Here is a 10,223-nt window from a genome sequence, read left to right as displayed (position 1 = left end):
CCAGGCGGCGATGGAGGTGGAGGCGGGAGCACACTCCCTCCGGACGTGCCGCCACTTAGGGGGGGGGGGGGGGGGGGCAGTGGGTCTGGGAGAAAGCGCGAGCGACGTGGAGGGCTGTGCCTGTGGCCAAAGCGATGTTGACGTGCGCCGGACCTAGTTCGTAGGGCTAGCCGTAGTCAGTACTCCCGGGGAGTAGAGTACTGAGTAGTACTCGATGGTATGTCGCATCATGTGGACTTTTCGTTTCAGTTTCGACACGCTATCCTCTATCCTAAGTAAAGCCTAAACGGACCGACTAAACGCTAAAGGTACCGCGGTAAAGCCGATAAGTGCTTCCGACCTTCCGTACACGCGACACGCGACACGCGTGTACCGTATGCCTAGCGTATCTTGTGTCGCAGTCATAGAAAAAAACTGTTCAGTTTTCAAAGGCAAAAACGCCAGCCTACGCCCTCCCCTCACACTGACACTTCTCCCCTATTCCCGTCTTTAGGTTGCGCACATCTCCCAGCGAGCTAGGTTCTCCGCTTTTTCTCCCCTAGTCATCTGCCCGCGCCGCGCGCCTCTGTGGGCGTCTAGTGCAGCCACTGACAGAACTGTTCCAAAGGAGTGGTCAACGTCTCGCCTGAAGTCGGGTGGGCTCGCGCACTGCTTAGCCCTAGGGGAGGGGTGTGTGTGAGGTGTCGGAATGGTAAGGTTTCAGGCCGCCAAGGTGTGGGGGATTTGGGGGATGAGTCAGGAGCCAGCAGCCTTCCTGCTGGACCTGAGTTCACAGCTCCTCCGCCCGACGGGGTGGTCCCTTGGATTCGGGCCCCGCTCCCTTTTCCTGCGCCTGGTCTGTCCCTGTCAAGTGTGTGTTGCGAGATGCAGAGCTGGTTAGGCTGGAGCGCGGGCGGTGCGGTGGCAGGCGAGGGCAGCGCGGTAGGCGAGAGGCGGCCGCAATGATAGAACACCTTGGAGAGAGAGAGAGTTAGGTTGAGAGAGAGAGACAGAAAAAAATGCGTCGTCGTACGCACGTCCCCTGTGTCGTCGACGTTCCCCGTCCGTCGGCAGCCCCGACGCGTATGGTGCAATACAGGCCGCTCGCCGGTGAGTTGGTTGGTTGCTGGCAGCACCCCAGCACCGGGGGGTCCTGAGAGCTGTTGGTTGCCGCTCGATTCACAGCACAGTGCGGAACAAGGGTTGCAACCTGGTAAAGAACCGGCTCGCCGCCACGTCTCTTTCGTAGGTAAAATTCTTTTTTAGAGAGCTTCGCCACTGGCAATGCGATCGCCAGGCTTGTCGGCAGCGTCCTCGCTCGTCGCCTCGCTCGATGCATCCGAGGCGACGAAGCAGCTCCGCAATGAGAAGACGACGATAGTGCAATGCGCACGTGGCGCGCTCTACTACCTGCGCGACATCAAAGACAGCGAGGCGGTCTGCGAGCCGCTAGACGGTGGCGATGAAAGCACTCACACTCTTGCAAGCCTCTGGCAAGTGACAGGCTACGACAGCGACGAGGATGGGCTCGCGAGAGATCCACGGGTGACGAATGTAAAGCGCCAGCGCACGTCGGCGGGCTCATCATGCTCCGCTCTCGTCCTCCAACCGTCGTCTGCGCTGACTGCAGCAATCGATAAGGAGCCCACTGCTGCCGAGCGGATGCTGCGCAAGGCGTTTCCGCTGGTGTCGCCGCACGGCACGGCCCATCTCGAGAAAGCGCTGCGCGAACTCGAGAAGTACGAGCTGGTCTGCCAGGGCGACGACTATGCCGACCCGGAGTGCCTCGCGACCAACTCCGAAGCGTTGCAGTACGCGCGCGCAAAGGCCGTCGTCAAAGGCCTGACGTGGTCGATCAGCGCGTCCCTCGCGTCGCGCGGGCGGGGGCGCACCCTCGAGCGGCTCAAGGCCGAGCCGTTCCTGGGCGAGTCCAATGCGCGGAAGGTGCTCGACATCGTCGAGACCGGCACATGCGAGCGGACCCTCTCTCGCTTCCGGCGCGGCGAAGCGCCCCTGGACAGCAGCGGCGGCCGCCGCGCGCATGCGCACAGGAGCGAGCACGGAGCCACGAGGCGCATGACCGGCGCCCCGGCAAAGCTGGAGCTCGCCTCCGTGCTCTGCCTCAGCGCCATCCGTGCCGGGGAGCTCGTGGACGACACGCGCGACCCGATCCGATCCATCGCCGAGCTACGCGCGCGCCCCGACAGGCTCGCCAAGCTCGGCGGCGGGGTCCGGCTGCAGCACTCGCTGGCGGTGCACGAGGACTTGCAGGAGCCCGTGCCCGCCGACGACGCCATCGCGATGCTGAGGACGGTGCAGGAGGCCGTGCGCGCGCTCAGCATACCGCACGCGAACGGCTGGCACGCCGAGTTTGTGGGCGGCGGCCGCACGCGCGGGTTTGCAGGGCACGACGTCGACCTCCTCCTAAGCCACGCGGAGGAGATGGCCAGCTTCCTGGACGGCAACGGGCAGCCCGTCTTCGTGATCAACCTGCTGCTCGAGGAGCTGGAGCGGCGGGGGCGCGTGCTGCCCAAGACGGAGGCGTACCACAACAAGAAGACGGCGAGGTATCGCCACGAGACGCCGCGGCCGTACCTGAGTGACCTCCACATGGCCAATGAGACGAGCAAGGGCTACGAGAACCTGCACCACGACCACCACGACAAGTTCTTTGGCATCTGGCGCAGCGCGCGCACCAGCAAGCTGCACCGGATCGACATCGTCGTCTGCTCGCACCCGGAGGAGCTCCCGTTCGCGCGGCTCGGCTGGACGGGCACGCGTACGCTCAACCGGATGATGCGGCTGCGCGCCATCGAGCTTGGCCTCTACCTGGGAGCGCACTCCATCACCGCACGCGGTAGCCAGACGCCAGGGTCGACCACCACGCAGGTGGTCGTCGAGGCGCGGCCTGGGCGGACGCCCGTGACGGTCACGCTGCAGAAGCTGGAGCCCCTGCCATTCGAGTACGTGCGCTCGGAAGAGGCGATCCTCCGCGTGCTGGCGTGTGGCACCGACGATTTCATCAACCTCGTGGAGCCGACGAACCGCAACGCGTGACGTAAGCCCTGCGGCGGATATTAGAGATCTCGTCTCTTCCCTCGCAATGTGGTGGCTCTCAACAAAAGAAAACCCGTTTCCCCGCCCGGCGGCGCGCGCGGCTGAGCCCCCCCGCTATGTCGTCACACTCGCATGCGGACGCGTCCACGCACGACCACGGCGCAGTGTCGGACGCGGGCGCGCCGCGTCGTCGGCCGACATGGCGGGCGGCATGGTGCCGACGCCTGCGGACCTGCTCATCATGGCGGTGCGGTCGGGGTCGAAGGAGATGAGCCAGGGCGTAATAGCGCAGCACCCTGAGGCGCTGCAGGGCCGCGACACTGAGGACGGCGCGACTGCCGTCCAATGGGCCTCGCTGCTGGGGCACGCGGAGCTGGTCGAGTGGCTGATCGAGCAGGGAGCGCCGCACGACTGGGCGGTTGAGTCGTCAGGGATGCAGCCCATCCACTGGGCGGCGACGCGGGGCCATACAGACGTGATCAAGGTGCTGCTCAAGCGGGGCGCCAACCACACTGGTCCCACATTGGTGACACTAGACCACAAAGTTTGCCGGTCCAAGGGAGAGGCACCGGCGCTGTCGTGAGAAGGTGCATGGTCCCTCTTGACTGCCCATGCGCGCGAGGCTGTGTAGGCATAGCCTCGAGAGTGCCAGCAGCCAATCCGAGGCGACGCGCATTGCGCCAAGCGTGCACACGATGGAAGGACACCTTCCTACTGGCCGTACGATCAGGTCGTCACTGAATGTTTGATACTAAGGCCGCGAGCTATGCAGGTGATCAATTGTGCAGCATGGCACGGTCAGCAGCGCCGAAAGGATGTCGCAAGGCGTGATAGCATGGCCGCAAGTGCGCCGATTCCCACGAAAACAAGTAAAAATCGCGCAAAAAGAAAATGAAGAAATCGGCGCCTGCGGCGGGCCATGGGGCCCCATCGCCTCCCCGCATGGACACCCTCTGGGACCCCCGCGCCGGCCCAGAGGTGGAAGGTTTGCTCGTAGAGCCATACGAGTCTTTTTGAAGACAGCCCTCTGCGACGTATGCCAGCCCGTGCTGCGGTGCCTCGCCATTCGGAGCCGCATCCCGCCGGCACCGTCCTTGAGTGCGCCCCGCCATGGGCATGGCGAGACGCACTCGACGAGGACGGCTTCGCCGGCGGTACCGAGTCGCGAGCCGGCGACAGTTGCAGCGAGGTGGGTGTGTGTGTGTACGACGCGCCGCTTCGACGAAGCGAGGTTTTGGCAGGCGCCCCTCCTCGCAAGACATGCCACACGCCCCTCGCGCCTATGTGCTATGACTCGACCAGTGTGAAGGTGAAGAGAGCTTACCGAGCGGGCGGGCGGGGCGGGCGGGCGGGAGGGGTAGCAGGAGCAGCAGCATCATCACCAGCAGCAGCAGCAGCAGAGGAGTAGCGCCGCCGCGCCGCCGCCGCTGTCCGCGCGCCGCCGCCCGGCCGTAGGCCGTACAGACATCCCGCACACCCACTGTGAAATCGTGCTCTTCGTCCCGCGCCGCGGATGTAGAGCTCTACAGCGCTCCACACCTCTCTTACAGCTCTACAGCTCTAGGTACAGCTTTTGTTTGTCGGGAATCGCTCGCCCCCGCACGCCCGTGTCCCGAATCCAGCAGCGTTGTTCACCGCGGCAATGGCGTCCTCCGCCCGCAAGCGCGCCCGCACCGGCGGCGGCGAGGAGGACAAGGAGCCCGTGCCGGTCGCGGCTGGCTTCGAGGCGCCCATCTTTGGCGTGCGCATCGTCGGCCAGGTCACCACGCTGGCGCTCGAGGGCGAGGATGGCCCTCTATCAGTCGGTCCGGTTGGCTTTGCAAGCGACCACGCAGGCGCCTGGTACGTCTCGACCAAGGACTCGCTGCTGCACGTCTCGGCGGCCGGGCGCGTGCGCCGCGTGGCATCCTTGCCGGCAAGTGGAGTCAACAGCATCGCAATCAGCCCAGACGGGAGCGCTGTGTTTGTGGCGGACTTCAGCAACGACGAGATCCGGCGGGTTGAGGTTGCGACTGGTGCTGTGACGACGCTCGCGGGCAGCGGTGCAGCGGGCAGCGCCGATGGCGTGGGCGACGCGGCGCAGTTCAACAGCCTGTCTGGCATCGCCCTCAGCTCCGACGCGAGTGCACTGTTTGTGGCAGACTTCAGCAACCACAAGATCCGGCGGGTGGAGGTGGCGACGGGAGAGGTGACAACGCTCGCGGGCAGCGGCACCACGGGCAGTGCCGATGGCGTGGGCGACGCGGCGCAGTTCTTCTACCCAACTGGCATCGCTATCCGCCCAGACGGCAGCGCGCTGTTTGTGGCGGACTCCAGCAACCACAAGATCCGGCGGGTTGAGGTGGCGACGGGCGCGGTGACGACGCTCGCGGGCAGCGGCGCCAGTGGCAGCGCTGAGGGCGTGGGCGACGCGGCGGAGTTTGACAGCCCCTACGGAGTCGCCATCAGCCCAGACGGCGGCGCTGTGTTTGTGGCGGACCATGACAACCACAAGATCCGGCGGGTTGAGGTGGCGACGGGAGAGGTGACGACGATCGCGGGCAGTGGCACAGAGGGCAGCGCTGATGGCGTGGGCGACGCGGCGGAGCTCAGCTACCCAACTGAAGTCGCCATCAGCGCCGACGGCAGCACGCTGTTGGTCACTTCGGGAGGAGGCCTCCGCCAGGTCTGCGTGGCGGCGCCTCCTCCGCCTCCCTCCTTTGCCCCGATCGTCGTTCCGCCTTCCACAATCCTGGCTGACTTCGCAACGACGCGGGGCGACGCCTCCCTCCCGCAGGGCATGGTCACCTTCCTGGTCGGCGACGACAAGGAGCGCATCGAGCACGTGAGCAAGTGCAATCTCTGCGCCCGGTCCCCGGTCTTTCGGACCATGTTTGGCATCGGCATGAAGGAGCGCGACGCCGCCGAGGTCACGGTGTCCCACACCGACCTCGCCAGCTTCACCGCCCTCGTCGACTACCTCCTCTCCGACCAGTTCGACCTCGGCGAGGAGGAGGGCAGCAGGGCGCAGCGCGCGCTCGACCTGCGGGAGCTGGCGCAGATGTACCAGGTGCCGCGCCTCGAGCTGCTCTGCGCGCAGGCGCTGCAGGAGAGCGTCGCGCCGGCGACCGCCGTGCCGCTGCTCGAGGCGGCGCACGCGACGGGCGACGGGCGGCTCCTCGCGCAGTGCCGCCGCTTCGTGGCCGACCACGCCGCCGAGGTGCGGGCGAGCGGCGGCGTGGAGCAGCTGCGCGACTTTGGCGTGGCCAAGGGGTTGCTCGGCGACGCGCTCGACCAGGTGGCGGAGCTGAAGGGTGCGATGCGCGCGCTCCGCGTCGCGGAGAGCTGAGAGCGCCCGATCGAGTACCGGAGCGATCAGGGTATGACACAGGGGTCGGCACAACATCGCACTCACCACCGACGGCGCCGTCCGGAGCTGGGGCGGTGGGCTTGCTGGCCGGTTGGGCCACGAGCAAAACCAGCTGCCGCCAAGGAAGGTCGAGACGTGGGCGCCGGGGCGGTGAGACGCCCGCGCAGTTTTGGACGAGGAACGCTCCGCGAGAAGAGACTCTACTGCGGCCCTGCCGACGGCGGACACCACACCCCACCGCGCACGACGCGGCGCCGGGACCCCCGGCCCCGCGCTGCCGCTCCTCTTACGGTCCTTCGTTGTTACCCATCTCTACCTACGGCTAAACCCGAAGGATCTAGGAGGGGTGCGTTCGTTTAAAGGAGCTGGTCCCACGCCTGCCATCTTTACTGCGCAGTTCTTCTTCAAAACAAGCTGAGAGTGGACTGCGGAACGCAGCTCCACCACTTCTCTTCTCTTCCACCTGGTGGTGCGATGGGCTCCCTCCCTGTCAGCGCGCTGCCAGCCCTCTGTAGCATCAGGTGGTGCAACGGAAAGAGTGGGCTGTGGAATGAACGGCAAGACAACTCAACAAAATAACCTTGACGACGACCTGGCTCCGCACCAGGGAGTCAGCGCAGCGCAGGACCGGCAAGGCGCTGTGCCGCGCAGTCCCCGCTACCTCTTTGGCGGCCGCGGGGCGAAACGCAAGAGCGACGAGTCGGCGCCCGACGCAGTGGGCGAGCGGCGGGAGGAGCGGGCGCTGCCGACGGAGGAGGCGTTGGAGGAGCGGACGGAGGCGCGGACCGAGTCTCGCGTCTCGGGGCTCATGTACTCGAGATCGAGGTTGGAGAAGCGCTCCTAAGGCGGGGTACGGGGAGGGGGGACGCCTCCACACACACGAGGCGGGACGGGGGGCGGGGGGAGCCCCTCGCACATCGCCACGTCCCCAGGCCAGGAGGCCCACGGCATTGACGATGCAAGGCCGAGGATGAGCGGTGGGCGATGTGTGTGCGTGCGTGCGTGCGTGCGTGCGTGCGTGCGTGCGTGCGTGCGTGCGTGCGTGCGTGCGTGCGTGCGTGCGTGCGTGCGTGCGGCGCTCCTCCATCGCGCTCGAGAGCGGCTTGCGCGGCGGCGACATCTCGGGCCGCTCGAGGGTGTACCTAGTGCCCACCCACCGACTTGAACCCACACTGGGTTTGAGACTCTGGAGGTATGGTGCAGAGGCCGTACTTTGAGTCGAAGTTGGAGACGTCGAGGGCGCCGTCGGCGAGCGCGGGCAGCAGCGGCGGCTCGAGGCGGCGCAGCTCCAGCATCCGCCAGTTGAGGCCGCGGAAGAAGGCGTGCGCCTAGTCCCATACCTCCAGAGTCTCGAACCCAGTGTGGGTTCAGCTCCGTGGGTGGTGTGGTAGAAGGGGTGCGCCTTGATGGCGATGGCGTCTGACTCGCACACCTCCGACTCCGGGTGGACCCCGAGCCGTGTTCGAGGCTCCTTTGTGAGCAAGCCTAATTAACGTCATCGGTCAACGCATTAATTAAGCTCTCGTTCGCCGCGCCCGAGGCTCCGTGGGGTGTGGCAGGCCCTTGAGCAGCGACCGCGTCTCGCTTGCGAGCCACGACGGCAGCTTCGGTTTCGTGTGCACGATCTTGCGCTGCAGCTCCTTCGCCTCCTTGTGGTACCATGGCGCCTACCAAAACGAAACCCCTCGGCGCCGTAAGAAACAGCTGCGAGCCACCTCTGGGCACGTCGTGCGACAGCGCGCCTCGCCCGTCACCATCTCGTACAGCAACACGCCCAGCGCCCACAGGTCGACCGCCTGCCCGCACGATCTCGGGTGATCTCGGGTGATCTCGGGCCATATCGGGCCATCTCGGGCTATCTCGTGCCATCTCGGATGATCTCGGGCCATCTCGGGTCCTCTCGGGTCCTCTCGGTGATCTCGGATGATCTAGATGATCTCGGGTCATCTCGGAGGGTCTATGCTCGAATGCCTGGCCGCACTCGAGCATCCGGATGATCTCCGGCGCCATGTACTCGGTCGTGCCGATGAGGACAGGACGGCCAGACGCAGACGGCTGCGTCGCGGGCGCCGTCAGCCCGATGGCGGCCAGGCCGAAGTCGCAGAGCTTGACGTTGCCTACTCTGAGTAGTAGTAGTCAGGAGGTCGTGGTCTAGTCTGACGCCGCAGAGCTCGACCTTGCCGTCGGCGCAGACGAGCACGTTCTCCGGCTTGAGGTCGCGGTAGATGATTCGCATCGTGTGGAGGTGCTCGAGGCCGAGCAGGACCTATCTCCGCACATCTCCCCCTATCTCCCCCTATCTCCCCGTGTGGAGGTGCTCGAGGCCGAGCAGGACCTATCCCCGCACATCTCCCCCTATCTCCCCGTATCTCCCCGTGTGGAGGTGCTCGAGGCCGAGCAGGACCTATCTCCGCACATCTCCCCCTATCTCCCCCTATCTCCCCGTGTGGAGGTGCTCGAGGCTGAGCAGGACCTCGGCGGCGTAGAAGCGCGCCATCTTTTCGGAAAACATCTCCTGTGTGGGGGGAGGGGGAGGGGGGGGGGGGTGTATGGGGAGAGAGAGTGTGCCACCGTTTCGGAATGCGAGAGAGCACACTCCTGCTGCCGCAGGTGGTTGAAGAGCATGCCGCCGGGCACGTACTCCATCACAAAGTGGAGCTTTAGCGCGGACTGGAAGGCGCACTCGAGGCCGAGGATGAAGGGGTGGCGGTGCTCCGCGTACCTAGCCACACAACCACCACTCTAACCAGCCACCACTCTTGTGGAGGAGTGCGTGGTTGCGGACGATGCTGTAGGGGCGGGCGGGGCGGGGCGCACCGCCGGAGCACGGAGAGCTCGGTCGCGATGTTGTCCATCGAGCGGTACCTGAGTTAATTCAAGCAATCAGGTGAGTAGGCCGCCCACTCGTCTGAAGGCTGTCCATCGAGCGGCACCTCTCGACGGACGCCTTGTCCACGACCTTCATCGCGTACACCTCGCCGTTGAGGGCGCAGCGGACCTGGAAGACCTTCCCGTACCCGCCCTTGCCGATGAGGCGGAGGAGCTCGAAGTCGTCCAGCGTGAGGGCCGTCTAAGGAGTGGAGTCACTGCGGGTGAGCGGCTCGGTTGGTTGAGCTCAAACTCGTCCAGAACAGAGGGCCGTCGCCTCGCACTCCGGGTCGCTGAGGGCGGGGGACCCCTCCACGGGGGACCCTGCCGCCGACTCCATCGGAGAGCCTTGGCGCGGGGGCGCCTCCTCCTCTCCTGCAGGCAGGGGATAGGGGGGGTTGTGAAGAGGGCAGGTGTGAAGAGGAGAGGGTGTGAAGAGGGCAAATATGAAGAGGAGAGGGTATGAAGAGGGCAGGTGTGAAGAGGGCAGGTGTGAAGCTGGAGAGGCGTGAAGAGGCAGGCGTGAGGAAGGAGGGGAGGGGGGAGAGAGCAGCCTCGGCGAGGGGGGCGCCTCGCCTGCAGACGCCGCCTCCTCCGCAGGCGCCTCGTCGCCCGGGAGAGGCGACGGCGCGGCGACGACGACCACCTACCAGGACACGTCCCGGACACGTCCGGGGACACACGTCCACCCACCCGCTCTACTCGGCGACGGGGTGGCGACCGCAACACCCCCCGCCGCCGACTTGCCGCGAGTCTCGCCCGCCGCTGGCATCGCTCGTGCGGGCGCCACCTCAGCAGCAGCACCCCTCCCCGCCCCACCCTCCGCCCCCTCCGCCCCCGCCGCCCCCGCCTCCGCCTCCGCCGCCTCCGCCGCCGCCGCCGCCTCCGCCGCCTCCGCCGCCGCCGCCGCCTCCGCCGCCGCCGCCGCCTCCGCCTCCGCCGCCGCGCGAGTCGCAATCCCGAGCGCGCC

At 66.4% G+C, this 10,223-nt stretch overlaps 4 protein-coding genes across 4 annotated transcripts; 3 read left to right on the top strand and 1 right to left on the bottom strand.

Annotated features, from left to right (window-relative positions):
• Positions 1-1,263: 1,263 nt before the first annotated feature.
• EMIHUDRAFT_558172 (DNA polymeras-like protein mu) lies at positions 1,264-3,036 on the top strand (the record flags this gene model as incomplete). The annotated part of the gene is made up of 2 exons (XM_005772881.1): positions 1,264-1,957; positions 2,036-3,036. 2 exons carry the CDS (start codon positions 1,264-1,266, stop codon positions 3,034-3,036), a joined length of 1,695 nt encoding a protein of 564 aa, XP_005772938.1.
• Positions 3,037-3,235: 199 nt separating this feature from the next.
• On the top strand, positions 3,236-3,667 carry EMIHUDRAFT_208396 (hypothetical protein; the record flags this gene model as incomplete). The annotated part of the gene is made up of 2 exons (XM_005772880.1): positions 3,236-3,551; positions 3,624-3,667. The coding sequence occupies 2 exons, from the start codon at positions 3,236-3,238 to the stop codon at positions 3,665-3,667; spliced, it is 360 nt and encodes a 119-aa protein (XP_005772937.1).
• Positions 3,668-5,815: 2,148 nt separating this feature from the next.
• Positions 5,816-6,364, top strand: EMIHUDRAFT_310539 (hypothetical protein; the record flags this gene model as incomplete). The annotated part of the gene is made up of 1 exon (XM_005772879.1): positions 5,816-6,364. The coding sequence occupies one exon, from the start codon at positions 5,816-5,818 to the stop codon at positions 6,362-6,364; it is 549 nt and encodes a 182-aa protein (XP_005772936.1).
• Positions 6,365-6,776: 412 nt separating this feature from the next.
• Positions 6,777-10,053, bottom strand: EMIHUDRAFT_435856 (hypothetical protein). Its single transcript, XM_005772878.1, has 15 exons — positions 9,975-10,053; positions 9,830-9,899; positions 9,531-9,628; positions 9,319-9,455; positions 9,203-9,250; positions 8,984-9,107; positions 8,859-8,900; positions 8,567-8,651; positions 8,357-8,502; positions 8,128-8,181; positions 7,947-8,052; positions 7,788-7,870; positions 7,598-7,713; positions 7,467-7,527; positions 6,777-7,225 (listed from the first exon to the last, which is right to left on the bottom strand). The coding sequence occupies exons 1-15, from the start codon at positions 10,023-10,025 to the stop codon at positions 7,043-7,045; spliced, it is 1,404 nt and encodes a 467-aa protein (XP_005772935.1). The 5' UTR covers positions 10,026-10,053; the 3' UTR covers positions 6,777-7,042.
• Between the last annotated feature and the right edge of the window lie 170 nt (positions 10,054-10,223).

The sequence above is a fragment of the Emiliania huxleyi genome (genome assembly GCF_000372725.1).
Source record: "Emiliania huxleyi CCMP1516 unplaced genomic scaffold EMIHUscaffold_35, whole genome shotgun sequence".
Lineage (NCBI taxonomy): Eukaryota > Haptophyta > Isochrysidales > Noelaerhabdaceae > Emiliania > Emiliania huxleyi.
This window is presented reverse-complemented; position numbering and strand designations above follow the sequence as displayed.